Raw genomic sequence first — 21,001 nt, 5'->3', positions numbered from 1 at the left:
GTGGGGGGGGTCTTGTACCCCCAAATCTGCCCCGGGGGGTGGGTCTTGCACCCCCAAACCTCCTCATGTGGGGTTTTGTGTGCCCCCAAACCTGCCCCTGGGGCTGGGAGCGGGATGGGGGCCGTGCTCCTCTAAACCTGCCTGTGGGGGGGCGTCTTGCACCCCCAAATCTTCCCCGGGGGGGGGTCCTGCACCCCAAAACCTACCCATGAAGGGCAGTCCTGCACCCTGAAACCTCATGTGGGGTTTTGCGTGCCCCCAAACCTGCCCCTGGGGCTGGGAGCGGGGTGGGGGCCGTGCTCCTCTAAACCTGCCTGTGGGGGGGGTCTTGTACCCCCAAACCTGCTCCGGGGGGGGGTCCTGCGCCCCCAAACCTCCTCATGTGGGGTTTTGCGTGCCCCAAACCCGCCCGTGGCATCTCGCACCCCCCAGCCCCGTTTTTGGGGCCGTGCTCCCGGACCGGGAGGGGGGGGTTAAATTAACCGGGGGGGGGCTCCGCCCGGGGGCCGGGCCGGGCTGGAGGCGGGGGCGCGGGGCGGGCCGGGGTTCCCCCCGCCCCGCTGGGCTCGGCACGGCGGCGGCAGGGCCGAGCTGGGAGCTCCGGGACCGGGGGCATGGAGCCCCCCCCGCGCCCCGCCGCCCTCCTCGCCCTCCTCGCCCTGCTGCCCGCGGCCACCGCAGGTACCGCACGGCGCGGGGGGGGGGGGGCACGACGTGGGAAACCCGGGGGGGGGAGGTTTTTTTTTTGGGGGGGGGGTTCCCCACGCCCACGCGTGTCCCCTGCTCCGCGCCCCCCACCCCTTCTCCCGTGGTCACGCGTGGGGGACCCCCCCCTTGGGGTTTTGGGGGGGGGGGGTCCCGGTGCCTTCAGCACCACGGACAGGGGTGGGGAGGGGGGGGGGAGTGTCCCCCGGGGGGGGGCAAGCACCCGTTTTTGGGGGGCGCCCGCCGGGAGGTGGCTGCTGGGGTCCCCCTGGGCTGGGCGAGGGAGCGGTGAGTGCTGGGGGGGGGTCACCGCGTGGGGGTCGTGCCCCCAGGGTTAAGGGTGCCCCCCCCCCCCCCAATTAGGGGGTGCCCCCCACCCTGGTTAAGGCTCCCCCCCCTGCAGCCCAAGGGACCTGGTGTCCCCAGAGACACCCGTGTCCCCTCCACGGTGCGTGGTTTGGGACACGAAGCCGGGTCACTCGGGGGGCTGTTGGGGCGGGGGGGGGGGGGGGCATTTTGGGGAGCCCCCCCCCAGGGTGTGAATAACGGGGATTGACCTTTGGCTTTCCCACGCCCGCACCCCAAAACACCCAGGCCAGGCATCCGCGGGGCCGGGCCGGTACGGCCGCTGCGGGGCCACCCACGACTGCTGTGCCGGGAAAGGGGGGGTGGTGGTGGTGGTGTTTTGGGGGGGGGGGGGGTCCCGGCCTGGTGGTGGTGGGGGGGGGGGGTCCCGGCACGCCACGAACCCTCCCCGGGGAGCACGGGCAGGAAACCGGACCCATGTGCCGGGGTCAGGAGGGCCTGAGATTCGGCACGGCCGCGGCGGGGTCAGCCCGTTCCCAGCCCCGGCCGTGTCCCCGCTGTCACTTAGGGTGCCCCAGATGGGCTGGGGGGGGGGGGGGGGCACAGCGTGGGGAGCCCCAGGAGGAATTATCCCCCCCCCCACCCCCCACCCCCTTCCTGCACCCGATTCCCCTTCCCCAGCTTGCCCGGACAGGCTTCTCCGTGCATCTGCCGCCCGGGGCGGGGGGCCCGGTGCTGTCTGATGTGGATGCGTTCACCCCCCCACCCCAAATCCCACGTCTGTCCCCCCCCCCCACAAACACACACCTGGCCGGGCCGGGATTAACCCTCAGCACGCCCGGCTCCTGCTTCCTGCCCTCGTCGCCCAGCCAAGCGGGGCGCTCACGGGGTGGGGGGGTGGTGGAGAGGAAAAGGGGGGGGTCTCCCGCCCCTTGGGGTGCTCCCGTGCCGCGGGGGCGGAGGAATGCGCCGGAGGAATCTGGCGGCCGCGGACCGGACCTTGGGCCCACACAGCTGCCTGGCACCGGCCCCGCTTTGGCAGGACGCAGGCAGGGGGATGGGGACGCGGCGGAGGTCCCCGGCTAAAAGCACCGATGTCGGGGGCGGGGGGGGGGTTCCCCGGAAAACCCTCGGGGGTTCTCTTCTCGCCCCGCAGCCGTGCCCGTGGACGTGCTGCAGACGCTGGGCATGAAGGACGGCCGGGAAGGCGTCGCCGTCACCGCCGGGATCTGCACGCGGCGCCCCGGCACCGAGGACCCCGACTTCGCCTTCCGCGTGGACAACCGCACGCAGCTCAGCGCGCCCACCAGGCAGCTCTTCCCCGGTACGACCCTTTTTTTTGGGGGGGGGGGGACGCTCCGGGGGCAGCGAGCATCCCTAGGGCGCCCCCCACACCCCCCCCCCCCCGGTTCCTCCCCTGCTGCAGATTCCTCCTTCCCCGAGGATTTCTCCATCCTGGCCACGGTGCGTGCCCGGCGCGGCGGCCAAGCCTTCCTGCTCTCCGTCTACGACGAGCGCGGCGTGCAGCAGCTGGGGGTGGAGGTCGGGCGCTCGCCCGTTTTCCTCTACGAGGACCAGGACGGGCACCCGGCCCCCGAACGCTACCCGGTTTTCCGCAAGGTGAACCTGGCCGACGGCAGGTGAGCGTCAGAGCCGCGGGGGGGGGAGCCGGATCCTGCCCCTTCCTCCCCAACCCGGCCCCGTCTCCCCGCAGGTGGCACCGCGTGGCGCTGGCCGTGGAGGGCACCAACGTGTCCCTGCTGGTGGACTGCCACCTCCTCGCCACGCTGCCGCTGGAGCGAGGACCCCGGCCCGTCGTCAGCACCGAGGGGGTGACGCTTTTCGGGGCGCGCCTGCTGGATGAGGAGGTGTTCGAGGTGAGTCCCCCCCCCCCAAAAAAATCCCTGTGCCGTCATCCCAGCTGTCACGGCGGCGGGGTGCAGGGAAACGGGGTGAACCTGCGAGCTGCGGTCGCTTCTGCTGGGGGCTGCTCGCTGTCCCCGTTCCCCTCCTTGCATTCCTGCCTGCTGCAAATGTCAGGGGCCACGGGCAAAGAGGACGCTTTGAGGCAGCGAGGCGACTGGAGCTGGTGTCCCCCCCCGCTTATTTTTCCCCCTGGGGAGCAGACAAGGGTGCCTTTGTCTGCTCGCCCCCCCTTGTGCCTGCAGCCGGGGCCAAGGGGGTGTCCGTGCTGGCTGTCCCGAGCTGTCCAGGGACAGGGCACGCATCCGGGGCGTCCTGGGAGGGGGAATAAAAAAAATAATAAAAAAAACCAACCCTCCCCCCTACCTTCCACCCCCTTCACCCTCTCCTTCGCCGCAGGGCGACATCCAGCAGCTGCTGATCGTGCCGGACCCCGCGGCCGCCCACTCCTACTGCCAGCTCTACATGCCGGCCTGCGACCAGCCCCTGCTCTACCCGCTCCTGGCCCCCTTCCCGGAGGAGGTAGGCACCCGACCAGGGACGGCGAAAGGTCGGGGGGGACCCTCGGGAGCTCCCCTCCTGCCGATGCCCCCCGACGCCCACGTTTTTCTCTGCGCTGCCCCTTGCAGAGCGGCCCGGAGCCCAGCGCCGCCCCGCGTAGGAAGGGCAAGAAGGGCAAGGGGAAAGGCAAGCGCAAGGGGAAAGGCAAGAAGAGGAGGAACAAGGAGCTGCAGGAGCAGCACGAGGCCTCCGAGCCCTCTGCCGTGGCCAACCAGGTAGTGAGGGTGACCAACCCGGGGGAGCAGCCGAGCCCCGAATCTGGTTTAAATACGGAGCGGTGTGCGGGGCCCGAGGGACCCGGATGCGTCTCCGAGCCGGCCGTGCCTCGGCACGGTGCTCGCGCCGTGCTGCACGCAGCCCCTTGCATCCAGAGCAGCTTCCCCGCCTCGTCTTTGTGCAATTTGGGGCAAAACGGGCCGGCTCCGGCAGCGCTGGCCCCGGCGGAGCCAGACCTTTGGGTCTGTTGGACGTGATGTCCGTGCCGGCTCCTCCCCGCGCCTGCAAGGACGCCGGTCCCGATCGCACCTGGGGCTGAGCCGTCCCCACGGCTCCTGGCCTCGTCCCAGGACCCGCTGGGGGTCCCCTGGGGGCAGCCCCCTCTTCGCCTTCGTCCTCCCTTGGCTCTGGAAGTGGGTCAGGGCTGCAGCTGGAGGCCGTACGCTGGCCAAGGGCCGTGGTCCCTCCTGCCGATGACTCAGCCTTGGCCGGGAGGGAGAGCCCCGGCGAGGGGTGGCCGTGCTCCAGGTGCTGCTCCGAGCCAGGGGCTGTGCGGCCCCGACGTGCGGGGGAACGGCAGCCCCGGCTGCCCAGCCCTGCCTCGCCTTCCCCTGGGTGCCGGTGCATCCTCCCCAACGGCTCCGGCGTCCAAAAGCTGGGCTGCGGCGGGGTGGGGACACCCCGAAATCGCGGCGTCGCTGCGGGACCCCGTGAGGGTCGCGGGCCAGCGCCTCCCTCTGCTGTAGCGCTGGGATCCTCACCCCGCGCCCTTTCCGCATCGCCCAAGGCCAGCGCGCCCACGCCGACGCCGCCGTCTCTGGAGGACGGCTCCCCGCCGCCGGTCACCTCCAGCCTGGCCACCACCGTGAGCGTCGCCCTGAACCGCACCGACCCCTTCGAGGTACCGCCGAGGCTGGGAGCAGCAGCGGGCAGGGGGATCCCCAACGTCTGTGCATCCCCAGCGTCTCCCCCTGTCCCTCAGGATGCTGGCGAGGAGCTCGTGCTGGAATCCGGGGAGGACGGAGCCGCTGGGGCTGCCAGCGCGGAGCTGCCAGGCTACGAGGACTACTACGACGGGGACCCTGCGAGCCCGGAGCGGTTCGGCCCGGCCGAGCGGGAGGAGACGGTGATCCGGGCTCCCCAGGTAACGCTGGGGACGAGGACCGGGACCCCCTCCAGCCACGGCCGGACGAGCTGGGGCCACGGTATGGGGTCCGGGGGCCGTGCAGGCGGTTCGGAGCTCTGCCCCGAGCTCGCGGCCGCGTCCCCTCACCGCGGCGCCGCGCTGCGTCCCGCAGGAGCCCAGCCTGAAGGGGGACAAGGGCGAGCCGGCCGTCGTGGAGCCGGTGAGTGGGGTACGGCCGCTCGGGGACGCGTGGCGCCCTGCTGCAAGCCACCCGTGGCTGGTGGCTCGCAGGACAGGGCGCAGGGACGCGCCGCGCTCACTCCCATCTCTTTTAGGATCGGCGATTTGAGGGGCCGCCGGGACCCCCGGGCCCTGCGGTAAGGAGCAGGGGGTGCTGCAGCGGGGAGGGCTTGCAGAGGCCCAAGCATTAACACACCTCCGTGTCCTCCGCAGGGGGAAACGGGACCCCTGGGACCACCGGGGCTCCCAGGGCTGCCCGGGGACCCCGGAGAGCAGGTATGGAGCAGACAGGGGGAGGGAGAGCTGCCCCGCACCGGGGCCGGCTGTGGGGCCGCAGGCGTCTCGGCGGCCGTGCCGCTGCATGCCGGGGCGCGCGGGGCGCTGGAGCTGCAGGCCCTGACCTGACAGCCCGGCTTCTGCTGGCGTGATGGTGATGAGCACCCCCCCGCTTCCCCCCCCGCCCCGACAGGGCCCCGCGGGACGGCCGGGGCTGCCAGGAGCCGACGGGATCCGCGGCCCGGCCGGGACCATGATCATGCTGCCGGTAGGTGCTGGGGCGGCGCGGGGACGTGGGGCTGGGGGCAGGTGGCTCCCCCCTGCCCTCACTCCGCTCCTCTCCCAGTTCCAGTTTGGCGGAGACTCCCTCAAGGGCCCCACCGTCTCCTTCCAAGAAGCCCAAGCCCAGGCGATCCTGCAGCAGGCGAAGGTGAGGACCCCCGCGCCCACCCCAGCGGCTCAGCCTCCCCGCTCCCGCCTCACCCCTCTCCTCTTTTCTCCCCCCAGCTTGCCATGAAGGGCCCCCCCGGCCCCATGGGGCTCACCGGCCGTCCGGGTCCGCTGGTGAGTGCTGCTGGCGTGGGAGCTGCTGCGGGCCCCCCCCCCCCCCCCGGGGTGCCCACCCCACCAAGACACCTCGCACCGGGGTTTTTGGGCACCTCAGCAGACCCTCATGGCGGGGGCTCCACGCTCTCCTGTTTTTCTAGGGTCTGCCCGGACACCCGGGCCTGAAAGGGGACGCAGGGGACATGGGGCCGCGGGTGAGTCTCGTAAGGTTTGGGTCCAGGGGTCGTTGGAAGCCTTCCTCTGCTCTGACACCTCTGCCTCTTCTCCGTCAGGGTCCCCGGGGACTGCAGGGACCACCGGGACCACCGGGGAAGCTGGGCAGACGGGTAAGCGCTGTGGGTTTTGATTTCAGCCCCCCCCCCCAAAACGTCTTGCCCTGCTGTCACGCGCAGCCAAAGGTGCCACCGACTGCCCCTCGCCCCAGGGGGCACGGAGCCTTTCGCCCCTTCCTTACCCCTTCGCTTCCTCTTGCAGGGCCGCGCTGGAGCAGATGGTGCCAGGGGTCTCCCGGGGGACACCGGACCCAAGGTGCTCGGGGTGCCAGGACGCCCGCGTCCCCTTTGCTGAGGGGGACGGGGACGTGGGCTCATCCTGCCCCTTGCGCCCCGCAGGGTGACCGGGGCTTCGATGGCTTGCCGGGGCTGCCGGGGGAGAAGGGCCACAGGGTAAGCGCCGCCGCGCCGCGTCCCCTCCGGCCACCGCCCGTCCCGTTGTCCCCTCACCTCCTCTGTCCCGTAGGGTGACGTGGGGAAGCCGGGACCAGCGGGCAACCCCGGGGAGAAAGGCGCCAGGGTGAGGAGCGTGGGGAGAGCTGGGGAAGGATCAGGCCCCCGGTGGCGTGGGCAGGACGCGCTCAGCTCCTCTCTGTCCCTTCCAGGGCTCGGATGGCTTGCCGGGACCGCGGGGGCAACCGGGGGAACCCGTGAGTATCCGTGGGGGGCCTGGCCTCGGTTCTCCCCCAGCCCCAGGAGCTGGGGGGGGGGGCACGAAGAGCCAGGACACCCACGCTTGAGGGGCTTCGGCCCGTGGGATTCCTCCCCGCAGCGTTTTGGAGGGGAGATTTGGGCTCCTGGTGCAAATATAGGGCCCCCTGCTATAACACCTCTGTCCTTGGCCCTAGGGCATGCGAGGGCTCATCGGCTCCCGCGGCTCCCCCGGCCCCCCGGGACCACCGGTAAGGGGCAGTGTCCGTATGTCCGTCTGTCCCTACCTTGTGCCGAGGGGCTTCTTCTGCGGCGTCGCCTTTGGGTGCAGCGCCCTGAGGCTCCCTCCTTCCCCTGCAGGGTGCCAGCGGCATCGACGGCGCGCCGGGACCCAAGGGCAACGTGGTGGGTGTCAGCGGGGGGAGGGGGGGGGGGTGCCCTGCTGGGAGCCCCCACCCCGAATTAAGCGGCGACAGGCTGCGATGCCCCAAGGGAGGGGAGGCACGGGAGGGTGCCTGCAGGTTTTGGGCAGTGCTGATGGATTTCCTCTGCGCCCCCCCCCCCCCCCCAAGGGAATCCAAGGGGAGCCTGGCCCCCCGGGACAGCAAGGAAACCCCGGTCCGCAGGTACGTGGCTGTGATGGGGGGGCAGTGGGGTGTCCCCGCGGGGCTGGGGGTCCCTTCTCAGCACCCCACTGTTCTCTCGCAGGGTCTGCCCGGCCCCCAGGGCCCCGTCGGGCTGCCAGGGGACAAGGTGAGTCTGGTGCCAGCGCGGGCGAGGTGGGGGGGCCCCAGCTGAGGTCCCACCGCGTCCCCCACACGTCCTCCTCTCGCCCAGGGCCCGCCGGGGAAGCCAGGAATCCAAGGGGTGGCTGGGGCCGACGGGCCCCCGGTGAGTACCGGCGAGGGGCTTTGGGGTCGCGCTGGTCCCCAGCACCGAGGGGACAACGGGGACGGCGTCACCTCCCCGGCTTGGGGCTCATTTTTGGGGCGTCCCCGCAGGGTCACCCTGGCCGAGAAGGGCCGGCCGGAGAGAAGGGCCTCCAGGTAAGGGGACCATCCCCAACCCCGTGTCCCAGGCACGGCCGTGGGGTCTCCTCTGTTTTTTTTTTTGCTGATGCTCCGTCTGTCCCCAGGGTCCTGTGGGTGCCCCAGGTCCCGTCGGCTATCCAGGACCCCGTGGGGTGAAGGTAAGCCCACATCCCCCTCCACCACGCGCTGCGTGGGGGCCAGGGGGTGTCCCCCAGGCTGGGGTCCTCCTTCCGACCCCTTTTTGTCTCTGCAGGGAGCTTTTGGGGTGCGGGGCCTGAAGGGCAGCAAAGGGGAGAAGGTAAGGGGTGCGGTGGCGAGGGGACAGCAGGGGGTGGGGGTCTTTGTCCCGTGGCAGCCCCTGGTTTTGGGGGGCACTCGTCCCTGCCCTGTGATAGTCCTGGGGTTGGGGGGTCAGGGCTGCGGCTGGAGGCAGCCCCTCTGCATTGGGATTTGGGGCTCGGCCCCACACCGCGGCCCCATCCGCAGCCCCAGCCCCCCCCCCCCCCCAAAACGTGCCGCTCCCTTCAGGGTGAAGACGGATTCCCTGGCTTCAAGGGGGACATGGGTCCCAAAGGCGACAGGGTAAGCGGGGTGCTGGGGGGGGGGGTGTTCTCCTCCTCAGGGCTGCATGGGGAAGCCCCACGGGGCTGCAGGATTTGGGGTCATACGGGGAGGGATGGAGCCAGGGGGAGACAACTCGGGGCGGGGGGGGACGACCCGTCCCGCCGGCAGCGTGCTCCCTGCACCTTTGCCTTGCCTTCAGGGCGACCAGGGCTCGCTGGGTCCCCGCGGCGAGGATGGCCCCGAGGGGCTGAAGGGACAGACGGGTCCCATGGGGGAGCCGGGCGCTGCTGGCCCCGCGGGCGAGAAGGTGAGCGCCGTCCCCATGTCCCCACGGCCCCGTCCCCGTGTCCCCACGCCCCCCCTCCCGTAGCCCACGGCTCGGCTCCGCTCTCTCCTTTGCAGGGCAAGCTGGGGGTGCCGGGCCTCCCGGGCTACCCCGGGCGCCAGGGCCCCAAGGTGAGTAAAAGGGGGGTGGCATTTGGGGTGTCCCCAGGTGCCCCGGGTTGTGACCTGCGCTCTCTGTCCTTAGGGATCCGCCGGCTTCCCGGGTCCCGTGGGGCTGGCAGGAGAGAAAGGCAAGAGGGTGAGTCCCCTACGTCACGCCAGACCGCCCCGCTGGGACGTTCCCCGTCCCCCGCGTCCTTCTGGGCCACCCCCTCGTGGCCACGCACGCTCTGCCCCCCCCTCCCCGGGAAGCTCGGGGGGGCCACCCCGTGCGCTGCCGTCCCCACACACCTCGTCTCTCCCCACAGGGCAAGGCTGGCCAGGCCGGGCAGACGGGACAGCGAGGGCCCCCGGTGAGCGGCCGCAGCCCCGGCCCCGAGCTGGGGGTGATGGGGATCGCCCCGGGTGCCGTGATGGGGATCGCCCTGGGTGCTGTCGGGAAGCCCAGTGGGGCCGCTCGTACCCCACAGGGACCGTCACGGGGCCGGTTGTATCCCACAGGGACCATCGTGGGGTCGGTTATATCCCATAGGGACCATTGTGGGACTGGTTTTATCCCATAGTGACCATCGTGGGGCTGGTTATATCCCATAGTGACCATTGTGGGACTGGTTTTATCCCATAGTGACCATCGTGGGGCCGGTTATATCCCATAGTGACCATCGTGGGACTGGTTTTATCCCATAGTGACCACCGTGGAGCCGGTTATATCCCATAGTGACCATTGTGGGACTGGTTTTATCCCACAGTGACCATCGTGGGGCTGGTTGTATCCCACAGTGACCATCGTGGGGCCGGTTATATCCCATAGTGACCATCGTGGGGATGGTTTTATCCCACAGTGACCATCGTGGGGCCGGTTATATCCCACAGTGACCATCACGGGGCCGGTTGTATCCCACAGGGACCATCACGGGGCCGGTTGTATCCCACAGGGACCATCACGGGGCCGGTTATATCCCACAGGGACCATCACGGGGCCGGTTGTATCCCACAGTGACCACCGTGGGGCCGGTTATATCCCACAGTGACCATCGTGGGGTCGGTTATATCCCATAGTGACCATCGTGGGGATGGTTTTATCCCACAGTGACCATCACAGGGCCGGTTATATCCCACAGTGACCATCATGGGGCTGGTTATATCCCACAGTGACCATTGTGGGACTGGTTTTATCCCATAGTGACCATCGTGGGGCCGGTTGTATCCCACAGTGACCATCGTGGGGATGGTTTTATCCCATAGTGACCATCGTGGGGCCGGTTATATCCCACAGTGACCATTGTGGGGTTGGTTATATCCCATAGTGACCGTCGTGGGGTCGGTTTTATCCCACAGTGACCATCATGGGGCCCGTTGTATCCCACAGAGACCATCGTGGGGATGGTTTTATCCCACAATGACCATCACGGGGCCGGTTGTACCCCACAATGACCATCACGGGGCCGGTTGTACCCCACAGCCAGCACCCCAGGACCGATTGTATCCTACAGCAGCCATCCCCGGGCCAATTATACCCCGTGACGACCATCCCGAGGCCGGTTGTAGCCCACGGCACCCATCCTAGGGCCATCCTTGGGTCCTGCCCTACCCCGCAGCCGCATGCCCTGCGTCCCACCTGCGTCCCATGGCAATTAGGATTGGGGGGGGGGGGCTCTCAATTCCCACAGCAGCCAGCCCCAAACTTCCATCTGCGTCCTACGGGAGCTGCCCTGGGGACAGCCGTGTGCCGTCCCCCTCCCGTCCCCTGTCCCCTGCCCCGCTCCCAGCCCCACGGCTCCTCACGCCGACTCTTTGCCTCCCCGCAGGGCCTGCCGGGGGAGCGAGGGCTGCCCGGCCCCACGGGGAAACCCGGCCCAAAGGTTGGTGGGAGCCTGGTTTCGGGGTCCTCCTCGTCCCCGCTGTCCCCCCCCCCCCCCCCCAGCCGCCACCCTCAGCCTGCTTCTGTCTCCCCAGGGAGATCCCGGCCACGACGGGGCCCCCGGCGTGGTGGGAGAGAAGGTAAAGACGGGGCGGGCGGTGCACAGCCACGGGGTGCACCCCTGCGAAGGCACCCCGGGAAGGAACGGGGGGCCGAGCGCGGGGGGGGTGACGGGGCACCAGGCTTGGGGAGGGCACCGCAGAGCCGTGGGGGAAGCTCCAGTGCCGCCGCCGCCGCCGACGTTTTCCCTTCTTCCCACAGGGCCCTCAAGGTCCGCAGGGTCCCCACGGCTTCCCGGGCACCAAAGGGCCCCCTGTAAGTGGGGGGGGCAGCGTGGGGAGAGGAGCGGGGTTGGCGCGTCCCTTGTCCTCCCCCCACCCCCCCACAACCCCATGCTCCCGTCTAGGGCCCCGCCGGGAAGGACGGCTTGCCGGGACACCCGGGGCAGCGCGGCGAGCCGGTGAGACCCCCGCACCCCCTGCCCCCGTAGGGGACAGCTGGCCAAACCCAGCGTTAACCCCCTCTCCTTTCTCCTCCGCAGGGATTTCACGGCAAAACCGGCCCCCCCGGCCCCACGGGGGTGGTGGGACCCCAGGTGAGGGGGGGGAAAATCGGCAGAGCTTTGTGCGGGAGCGAGCCCGGAGGGATGGGGAGACCCCCCCCTTCCCCCCCCCCCCCCCCAAAAAAAAAATTAAAAAAAATGCTCACCCTGCTTTCTGCCCGCAGGGTAAATTGGGCGAAACGGGGCCGGTGGGCGAGAGGGGGCACCCAGGCCCTCCTGGCCCCCCCGGGGAGCAGGGGCTGCCTGGGGCTGCTGGCCGAGAAGGAGCCAAGGTAGGAGCGGGGCCTGGGGGGGTCCGCACGCCCACCCCCTCTGTGAGCTCCGGGGGGGGGGCTCGAAGGCTCTCCCCCGGCTCTCTGGGGACAGAGCAAAGCCCTCTGCTCCTCCCGTCCCCCTCGCAGGGAGACCCCGGCCCGGCTGGCGTCGCCGGTAAGAGCGGCCCCCCGGGCGTCCACGGCTTTCCCGGCACGCGGGGGGCACCCGGAGAGACGGTGAGCGGCGCCCCAGGCGCGGGCACAGCCCGATACGGCCCCCCCGGGAGAGGGGAGCGGGCTCCTTCCTAACTCCCCCGCCCTCCCGCAGGGTCCTCCCGGCCTAAAGGGTGGCGAAGGCCCCCCCGGCCCCCCGGGCCCACGGTGAGTACAAAGCCTTTGGGGGGGGGGGGGTTCGTCACGAGCTTTGGGGCTCCCCTCGTACGCTCTTCGGGGAGCAGTTTTGCTTCGGTGATGAAGAGGAAGGGGTCTCTGAGGAAGAGGAAGGCTGCTGAGCCTTTCTCCCTCCACCCCTGCCTCCCTCTTCTCCCCAGGGTTCCCCCGGCGAGCGAGGCCCCACGGGGGCTGCGGGAGGCATCGGCCTGCCCGGCCGTGGGGGGGCACAGGGCCCCCCCGGCCCCCTGGGCGAGAAGGGGTCCCCGGTAGGTGCAGCGGGGCGCGGGAGGGGGCGAGGCGGGAGGTGTGGGGCAGCTCCCTCAGCCCTTCCCCTTCCTCCCCGCAGGGCGAGCGGGGTCCCACGGGTCCGGCCGGGCACGACGGGATCCAGGGCCCCCTGGGGCTGCCGGGGCCCCCCGGTCCCCCCGGCCCCGCTGGAGAGGATGGGGACAAGGTGAGTCGCGGGAGGGGGATGCAGCTCAGCACCTCCAGCAGTGCTTTTTTTTTTCCACGTTTTGCTGTTGATATCACGGGGAGGGGGGGGGGGGCCCTGGGACGAGCGCTGGGGACGCGTCCCGGGCTCTGGGGACCTCCCCGATGGGTTTGTGGCTTCCCGGGAGCGGGGACGTCCCCGGGTGGCAGCAGGCTGGCGGCGCTGGCAGGCTTCCTTGGCACCGCCTCGCAGGTGGTGGCGGGTTTCCCTGGTGCTGGGATTTTCCTTGGCCCTGCTTCCCCGGCCGTGGCAGCTTTCCCTGGCTGCGAGCGCTCCCGGCTCGTGCGGGTGACGGGGAGGTGTTGGGGGGGACGGGAGTTTGTCACCGTGTCCCTCTGTCCAGGGCGAGATGGGGCTTCCCGGACAGAAGGGCAGCAAAGGCGACAAGGGCGAGGCGGTGAGTGCCGAGGGGCTGCTCTGCCCCTGGAGGGGTCCTGGAGGGGTCCTGGAGGGGCAGAGCAGCTCCAGGAACGGGGCGAGGTGGGAGGAGTGAGGGGAGAAGGGTTTGGGGGCTCCCCCGAACCCCACGTGGGCGCTGCTGTCCCCGCAGGGCCCTCCGGGACCGCCAGGAATCCAGGGACCCATCGGGCACCCCGGCCCTGCGGTGAGTGTCTCTTGGGGACCCTTCCCACCCCGTTTCTTCCCCCGATCCCACAACCGAGCGCTTGCCCGCACCCCCTCCCTGCTCAGCTCCGTCCCCTGCCCTCCCGGATCCCCCCCACCGGGGTCCGCGGGGGCCTGACCCCCCGACCTGTCCCTCGGCAGGGAGCGGACGGGGAACCGGGGCGCCGCGGGCAGCAGGGGATGTTTGGGCAGAAAGGAGATGAGGGATCGCGGGGTCACCCCGGCCTGAGCGGCCCCCCCGGACTGCAGGTAAGGAGACCCCCAGCTGGGGGCCTGCTGGGCCAGGGGGGACACCACGGCTTGGGAACAAGGGACACGAGGGACCCCGGGCTAACCCCCGTTCCCACAGGGCATGCCAGGCCCCCCAGGCGAAAAGGGCGAAAACGGAGACGTTGGCCCCATGGTGAGGAACCCCCCCCCCCCGGCCTCGTCGCTCGGACCGCAGCCCGTTCCGAGTCCCTCCCCACGCAGCCCCCCCCGTTGCTTTTTGGGGTCTGACCCCTCTCTGTGCCCCCCACAGGGACCCCCTGGAGCGCCAGGACCCCGTGGGCCGCAGGGACCCAGCGGTGCCGAGGTGAGTGCAGCCCAAGGGGGGGGGAGCTCAGCGAGGGCTGGAACTTGGGCTGCCACCGGTTCCCCCCCCCCCCCATCCTCTTGCTTTTAGGGTCCCCAGGGAATGCCGGGCGGCGTGGGACAGCCGGGAGCCGTGGGAGAAAAGGTAAAGCCGTGGCTGGGAGGGCGACGTGGGTCTCGAGGTCTGGGCGGTGGGGTGGGGGGAGCCGCGTGCACCTCCCGGCGCCCAGCAGCGTCCCTCTCCTTGCTTTTCTCTCGGGTAGGGTGAGCCCGGTGAAGCCGGGGACCCCGGAGCCCCTGGGGAGCCTGGCCCACCCGTGAGTATTGCAGAAAGGGGGTGTCCCGGGGGGGGGGGTGGGGGGGGGGCAGGATGCGGCACGGCACGGCGAACGGGGGGGGCAGAAAGCAGGGCCAGAGCGCCTGGCGAACCTTTTCCTGCCCGAAGCGCCCCGAACCTCGCTCTGACGTGCTCCCCGTCCCTCCGCAGGGCGTGAAAGGAGACGTGGGGGAGAAGGGAGACGCGGGGCCGTCGGGGGCAGCCGGACCCCCCGGCAAGAAGGGCCCCCCGGGAGAGGATGGAGCCAAAGGCAACCTGGTAAGCGGAGGAGCGAGACGCGGGGGACGCGGCCCCGAGCCCTCGCGCACCCCGCAGGCACCGAGCCCCTTCCCTTTCCCGCTCGACCAAGCTCTGGGGCTCTCCCCCAGCCCCACTCTCGTCTCCCCTCCTCTTTTTCCAGGGTCCCATCGGCTTCCCAGGGGATCCCGGCCCCCCCGGAGACCCCGGCCCACCGGTGAGTTTTCACCGGCCACCCCCCCGCGGTGCCCCGGTGTCGCCCCGCTGTCCCCACCCTGGGCTTGGGGGTGCGGGGACACCGCGGTTCTCTCCCCCTGGCTCTGCCTCGAGGCATCCCGAAACCTCAGGGAGGGGGCTCGGGGGGGGGCAGCAGCGCGAATGCTCCCCCTGCCCTGTGTCGCAGGGTCTGGACGGGGCTGTTGGAGAGAAGGGGGACGGTGGAGACCCCGGCCTGCCGGTGAGTGGGACAGCAGCGGGGGGGGTTAAACCCCCCTCCCCCGGGGGTCTTGCACATCCGTGCTCCCCCCAGTCCCCGCTTTGGGGCCGTTTTTGCCTCTTCCCCTCACCCCGACCTCCCTCCGGCTTTGTTTCAGGGTCCGCCAGGCGCGTCAGGGGAACCGGGGCCCCCAGGCCCCCCCGGGCGGAGGGTGAGTAGGGGAAGAGCAGGAGGACGGGGGGGGGGGGGGGACAGCGTGGGGCACAGCGGGGCTGCAAGCGGGGCCAGCCGCAGCTCCCGGTGTCCCCCCCCCCCTCCTTTTCCAGGGACCCGTGGGGCCCGTGGGGCGCGAGGGCCGTCAGGGCGAGAAGGGTGCCAAGGTAGGTGGCCCCCCCCGGCCCCCCCCGGGGGCTCCCCAAACTCACTCCCCTCCAGAAGGGGAGGCTCGAGCCTCAGCTCTCCGTGTCCCCCCCCCTTGTCCCCAGGGTCAGCCCGGCACCGAGGGGCCGCCTGGGAAGACGGGACCCGTGGGGGCGCAGGGGCCCCCGGGGCGGCCGGGCTCCGAAGGGTTGCGGGGGATCCCTGGCCCTGCGGTGAGTGCTGGGGACGGGGACAGCGGGGACGGGATATGGGGATGGGGACAGTGGGGACGTTGGGGATGAGCTACAGGGACGGGGACAGCGGGGACGGGGACAGCGGGGATGGGGACAGTGGGGATGGGGACAGCGGGGACAGGGGCATTGGGGATGGGCTACAAGGATTGGGACAGTGGGGCTGGGGACAGTGGGGACATTGGGGATAAGCAACAGGGATGGGGACAGTGGGTATGGGGACAGCGGGGACAGGGACAGTGGGGATGGGGACAGTGGGGACAGGGGAATCAGGGATGGGATATGGGGATGGGGACAGTGGGGATGGGGTCAGCAGGGACAGGAGCATTGGGATGGGATACGGGGATGGGGACAATGGGAATGGGGACAGTTGGGGACATCGGGGATGGGCTACAGGGATGGGGACAGCAGGGATGGGGACAGCGGGGACAGGGGCATCGGGGATGAGACACAGCGATGGGGACAGGAGGGATGGGGACAGTGGGGACAGGGGCATAGGGATGGGATACGGGGATGGGGACAGCAGGGACAGGAGCATTGGGACGGGGACATCATCGGGGAGCGATCAGGAGGCATCAGGAGCAATGGGGATGGGGACAGCGGGGACAGGGACATCGGGGGGTGAGCTACAGCGATGGGGACAGGAGGGATGGGGACGGGAGGGATGGGGACAGGAGGGATGGGGACAGCAGGGACAGGGGTAGTGGGGACATTCCCATGTGGCCAAACACGTCCCCGAAACCATGGCCTGGAGGCGTCCCCTCGGCCCCTACTGCCGCAGCCGGAGGCGACGGCGGCTCGGAGGGGCGTTTTGGGGTGGGGATGGGGGCTCACCCCCGTGCCCCTCTCCCCACACCGCGTCTCTTGCAGGGCGAACAAGGCCTCCTGGGGGCACCGGGACAAGCGGGACCACCCGGCCCCCTGGTAAGGCGGGGCGAGGGAGCGCTGCCATCCCCGCCGGGAGCGGCGCGGGCAGCGTTGACGCCGCCTTTGCCTCTTGCAGGGCCCCGTGGGATTGCCCGGCCTCAAGGGAGACCCCGGCCACAAGGGAGATAAGGTGGGACGGGTCGTTTTGGGGGCGGGGGGCGGGTGTTGGGGGGCTCGGCTCCAAGCCCTGCTCCTCGGGAGGCGACTGCCTCACCGTCCCTTTCGTCCCCAGGGCCACGCTGGCTTGATTGGGCTCATCGGACCGCCGGGGGAGATGGGGGAGAAAGGAGACCAGGGGCTCCCGGGCATCCAGGGCCCCCCGGGACCCAAAGGAGACCCCGTGAGTGTTTGGGGTCTCCCCTGAGCTTCAGGGCTGCGCGGCTTGAGGGGGAGACGAGGCGCAGGTAGGGCGCAGTCCCCTCGAGCGCGGGGCTGATGCTGACTCCCCACAGGGTTTGGCTGGCCCCGCCGGCCCCACCGGCCCCCCCGGCCCCCCCGGGCTCTCGGTGAGTATTTGCCTGCGCTGTTGGGGTGCTCCAAGCATTACTCTGCGCCTCCTCCTGCGCGTCCCGGCCTCTCCTGCCTGCCTTTAACTCCCCTACAGGCCCCGGGGGGGGCTTTGTCCCCAGGATGGGAAAGGGGCAGGGGGGAGCACGAGCCCGTGGGGGGGGGGTCGGGGGCAGCGCCGTGGGACCGCTGCATGCCCAGGGCTGCTCCCAGCCCGCGCCGCTCCCCTCTCTTCTCTTCCCCGCAGGGTCCCTTGGGCCAGAAGGGCTCCAAAGGCTCGCCGGTGAGTGCTGGGGAGCGATGGGGACGGGGAGGGGGCTCCCATCGTGTGCTCCCATGGGACCCCCCCCCCCCGGGTGGGTGGCAGCAGGGAGCGAGTGCCGTGTGGCCGACTCCTTTTGCAGGGCGCTCTGGGTCCCCGAGGTGACACAGGCCCCCCAGGGCCCCCAGGACCACCGGTAAGGGATGCTTTGGGCACAGGGACAACGGGGGGCTCTGCTCCCGAGCCCCCCCCCCCCCACCCCTTCCTCATCTTGCCCCAAACACCCATCCGCTCTCACCCCTTTTTCTGCGCCCTCCCCAGGGCCGCCCGGCTGAGCTGCTCGAGCCGCTGCCCTCGAGCCGGAGCGGGAGGCACCGGCGGGCAGCCCAGGGGGCTCGGGGCGAGCAGGGCACCCCCCCGGACTACGAGGGGCTGGAGGAGGTGTACGCCTCGCTCAGCTCCCTGCGCACCGAGGTCGAGCGGCTGCGGCGGCCCCTGGGCACCCCCGAGAGCCCCGCGCGCGTCTGCAAGGAGCTGCAGCTCTGCCACCCGCACCTGCAGGACGGTGAGGGCTCGGGGAGCGGGAGGGCGGGGGGGGGGGGCCGCCAAAAGCAGGGAGCTGGAGCGGCTCCGTCCGTCCGTCTGCCCTTCCTGCCCCCCTCCCCAGGCGAGTACTGGATTGACCCCAACCAGGGCTGCTCCCGAGACGCCTTCAGGGTTTTCTGCAACTTCACAGCCGGCGGCGAGACCTGCCTCTTCCCCGACAAGAAGTTCGAGGCCGTGAGTTCGGGAGGGGAGGACAGGGGTCCGAAAATGCTCCCCGGCAGCTGGGAGACCAGATGGGGGGGCGTTTTGGGGCTCGCTTTTCCCTGTGCTCTACGGGGCCGGGGGTTCGAGGCTTCGCCTCCTCTGTCGCCCCCAGGTCCGCCTGGCTGCCTGGAACCGGGAGAAGCCGGGGACGTGGTACAGCACCTTCAGGAGGGGCAAGAAGGTAGGAGCCACGGGCACAAGGCTCCTCGAGGGGAGGGCGAATCCCGCGCTCGGCGTCGCCCTGGCCCCTCGTCTCAGCCCCGCGCTGTCCCGTCCCCCCCCCCCCGGCAGTTCTCCTACGTGGACGCGGACGGGAACCCGGTGCCCGTGCCCCAGCTCACCTTCCTGCGCCTCCTGAGCGCCAGCGCCCGCCAGAACTTCACGCTGACGTGCCAGCACGCCGCCGCCTGGTACGACGCCCCCGCCGCCTCCTTCGCCCGCGCCCTGCGCTTCCGCGGGGCCAACGACGAGGAGCTGGGCCACGACCACCCGGCCGCCCCCGTCCGCGCCCTCCGCGACGGCTGCCAGGTGAGGCCCCCCTACCAATTCCCCCACCTGCCCTCCAACCCCCTCCCCGTGTCCCCCAGCACCCCGTTTGCTGGGGTTTTTTTTGGGGGTGGGGGGGTTCCCAGCCCCTCGACCCGCCCCGTCCCCGCAGGAACGCCGCGGCCAGGAGCGGACGGTGCTGGAGGTGTCCTCGTCCCGCGTCGAGCGGCTGCCGCTGATGGACGTGGCCGTGGCCGACTTCGGAGACGCCAACCAGAAATTCGGCTTCGAGCTGGGCCCCGTCTGCTTCGTGGGCTGAGCGCGGCCCCCGGACACGGGCCGGGAGGGGGGGGGGGGTCTCCGTGCCCCCCTTACGCCGCCCCCCCCGCGCCAGGGACAGTGACCCAGGCTCTGCTCTGGCATTCTCAGGACTCGGAGCTGCCGCAGCGCCGTCCCCTCCTGCCCTCGTGGGACCCCCCCCCCCCTTATTTATACTGCCGGCTCCTTGAGGCGGGAGGGGGGCAAAGCTGGGGCAGGGCACCCCAGATTGTGGGGAGGGGGGGCTCGAGCCCCCTCCCCGTGGTGCTACAACGCTCCTTTAGTGAAGCACTGGACGTGCCCTCGGCACGGCGACACCGAGACCCCCAACCCGCGGGGAGCGGGGGGGCACCGGATCCGCTGCCCCCCTCCCGGTGCCATCGCGCCCTTGCCAAGCCGGGACCCGATTTTACCGTGGTCCCCCGCGGGGGGAGCCCCCTGCCCATTTTTTTTTTGGGGGGGTCTCCCCATTTCGCCGTGGGGCAGAGCTGGGGAAGCTCGGCGCCGGTCCCGGTGCCGTTACTGTACGATAAACCCGACTGTACGGAAGCCGGCGGCCCCCCCAAATCCTTCCCGATTTCCGCGGAAATGGGGCGGGTGGGGAGGGGGGGGCCCCCACACACACACTTCGGGGGGGGGGGATTTACCTCGGGTGGCCCTGGGGGGGACGGGGTGGGAGGTGGGGGGGTCGGGGAAGGCTTTGTCCCCCCCGGGGTGGAAGGGGGGCTCCAGCCTGGCCGCGGCGCAGCGCCCACCCGGTGTCCCGGTGTCCCCCTCCAGCGCCCACCCGGTGTCCCGGGGTCCCCCCCAGCGCCCACCCGGTGTCCCGGGGTCCCCCCCCAGCGCCCACCCGCTGTCCCGGGGTCCCCCCCAGCGCCCATCCGGGGTCCCGGGGTCCCCCCCCAGCGCCCACCCGGTGTCCCGGTGTCCCCTCCAGCGCCCACCCGGTGTCCCGGGGTCCCCCCCCCCAGCCCGGTACCGCCCGCAGCATCCCGGTGCCCCCGCACCCCGAGCATCCCCTGGGGAAGGGGGGGACGGGGACACGCGGCAGCCCCCCTCCCGGTCCCGGTGCCGTTCCGCCCAGCCCAAACGGCTTCGGTTCCGCCCAGCGCGGCCCGGCCCGGTGCCTCCAGCCTCCCCTACCGGGCGCGCCGAGCCCTGCACCGGGCCGGTGCCGCGGCTGCAGCCGGTGGCGGCGGCGGGGCCCGGCCGCGGGGATGCGGCTGCGGCGGCGCTGAAACGGGCGCGGCTCCGCTCCCGGTTCCCCGGCGGAGGCTCCGGTAGCGGCGGAGTCCGAGCCTCCAGCACCATGCGCCTCTTCCCCGGCCTCCTCCTGCTGCTCTCCGCCGGGTCCCCCGCCATGCAGGTAAGGGTGGTGGTGGGGGGGGGAACCGGGAGCCGTCCTCCCGCCCCGTGTCCTCGGGGTGCCCGGTTTGGCACCGGGGAATCCCCCAGCGCCTGCCCCCGGGGGTGTCCCCGGAGATGGGGGGGGGGGGGAGGCGACATCGGGCACCCCAAGGTGTGGGGGCGCACGGGGTGGGTGCCGAGCGTCGCCCCCCCCAACGTCCCGCCACCCTCCCCGCCCTCGGGGGGTCCGGGGACGTGGGGGGGACACGGGGACGGTGCTGCGTCCCCTCCCTCGGGGTGATCCCCAGGTTTGGGACCCCCCCCCCGTAGGGTGGCAGCGGGGACGAGGCGGGGGCCACGTGGGCGACGGGTGGCTCCGCGGGGACGCGCCTTCACACGTGGCCGCCGAGCACGAGGGACACGGCGGCGGCCTGGATCCGGGTGCGAGGAGGGGGTCCCCCAGTTGTCCCCAGCTTGGGGACACCCATGGGGGTGTGAGCGTCCCCCGGGGATGGAGCCGGGGGTGGTGGGCCGGGGGGCGGTGACACCCATGGGTGCTCCCCAGTGGGGTTTGGGGACGGACGTGGGTGGCTCGGGTCCCCCGGGGTGGCACGGGACCACGTGCCATCACCCCGCTGATGTCCCAGCACCCACGCGCCGCTCAGCCTCGTGCCGAGGGGACGAGGACACGAGGGGGGGGGGGGTCTGTAAATCGTCCCCATGTCCCCCGCGTCCCCGTTGTGCCACCCCCCAGCACCCTCCGACCCACCCTGGCCCAGCTCAGCACGCGAACGCCGCAAGGTGCCATGCGAAGGGACCGGGGTTTCCTGGAAAAACGGGGGTCCGGGGTGTCCCTACCTGTCACCCCCCCCCCCAAAAAAAAAAATATAACCCCAGGCCCACGGGTGGGGTGGCCGGAGCCTGGCGGCGGGCCTGCCTTTGCAATTAGGCGCTTCGTTATGAGCTGCTCGATATTCGGCGGAGGTTGTGCAGCCTGTTGAATATGCATGAGCCCGGCTTG

At 71.4% G+C, this 21,001-nt stretch overlaps 2 protein-coding genes across 2 annotated transcripts in view; both read left to right on the top strand.

Moving 5' to 3' along the window:
• Positions 1–524: 524 nt before the first annotated feature.
• Positions 525–19,182, top strand: COL5A3 (collagen type V alpha 3 chain). The gene is given in 68 exon segments (XM_083815163.1): positions 525–681; positions 2,168–2,335; positions 2,438–2,651; positions 2,726–2,888; positions 3,334–3,456; positions 3,564–3,710; positions 4,499–4,612; positions 4,694–4,855; positions 5,010–5,057; positions 5,173–5,214; positions 5,291–5,353; positions 5,547–5,621; positions 5,700–5,783; positions 5,861–5,917; positions 6,061–6,114; positions 6,193–6,246; positions 6,395–6,448; positions 6,532–6,585; positions 6,659–6,712; positions 6,798–6,842; positions 7,041–7,094; positions 7,204–7,248; positions 7,416–7,469; positions 7,552–7,596; positions 7,681–7,734; positions 7,845–7,889; positions 7,979–8,032; positions 8,128–8,172; positions 8,403–8,456; positions 8,638–8,745; positions 8,841–8,894; positions 8,968–9,021; positions 9,191–9,235; positions 10,691–10,744; positions 10,839–10,883; positions 11,065–11,118; positions 11,210–11,263; positions 11,345–11,398; positions 11,530–11,637; positions 11,767–11,856; positions 11,948–11,987; positions 11,990–12,000; positions 12,171–12,278; positions 12,359–12,466; positions 12,849–12,902; positions 13,056–13,109; positions 13,271–13,378; positions 13,479–13,532; positions 13,650–13,703; positions 13,794–13,847; positions 13,966–14,019; positions 14,190–14,297; positions 14,440–14,493; positions 14,680–14,733; positions 14,870–14,923; positions 15,039–15,092; positions 15,198–15,305; positions 16,194–16,247; positions 16,327–16,380; positions 16,483–16,590; positions 16,703–16,756; positions 17,005–17,040; positions 17,162–17,215; positions 17,341–17,584; positions 17,687–17,799; positions 17,942–18,010; positions 18,121–18,357; positions 18,488–19,182. Coding segments are annotated over 68 exon segments (5,313 nt in total). The 5' UTR covers positions 525–614; the 3' UTR covers positions 18,635–19,182.
• A 618-nt stretch (positions 19,183–19,800) lies between these two features.
• The window catches only part of OLFM2 (olfactomedin 2), a 12,291-nt gene continuing 11,090 nt past the window's right edge, over positions 19,801–21,001 (top strand). Inside the window, exon 1 of the mRNA XM_083815160.1 lies at positions 19,801–19,999. Coding sequence (XP_083671286.1) covers positions 19,943–19,999 — 57 coding nt within the window. The 5' untranslated portion in view covers positions 19,801–19,942. The remainder of the gene's footprint in view (positions 20,000–21,001) is intronic.

The sequence above is a fragment of the Anser anser genome (genome assembly GCF_964211835.1).
Source record: "Anser anser genome assembly, chromosome: 35".
In the NCBI taxonomy this organism is placed as follows: domain Eukaryota; kingdom Metazoa; phylum Chordata; class Aves; order Anseriformes; family Anatidae; genus Anser; species Anser anser.
Note: the sequence above shows the minus strand (reverse complement) of the source record. Positions and strands in the feature narration are given on the sequence as shown.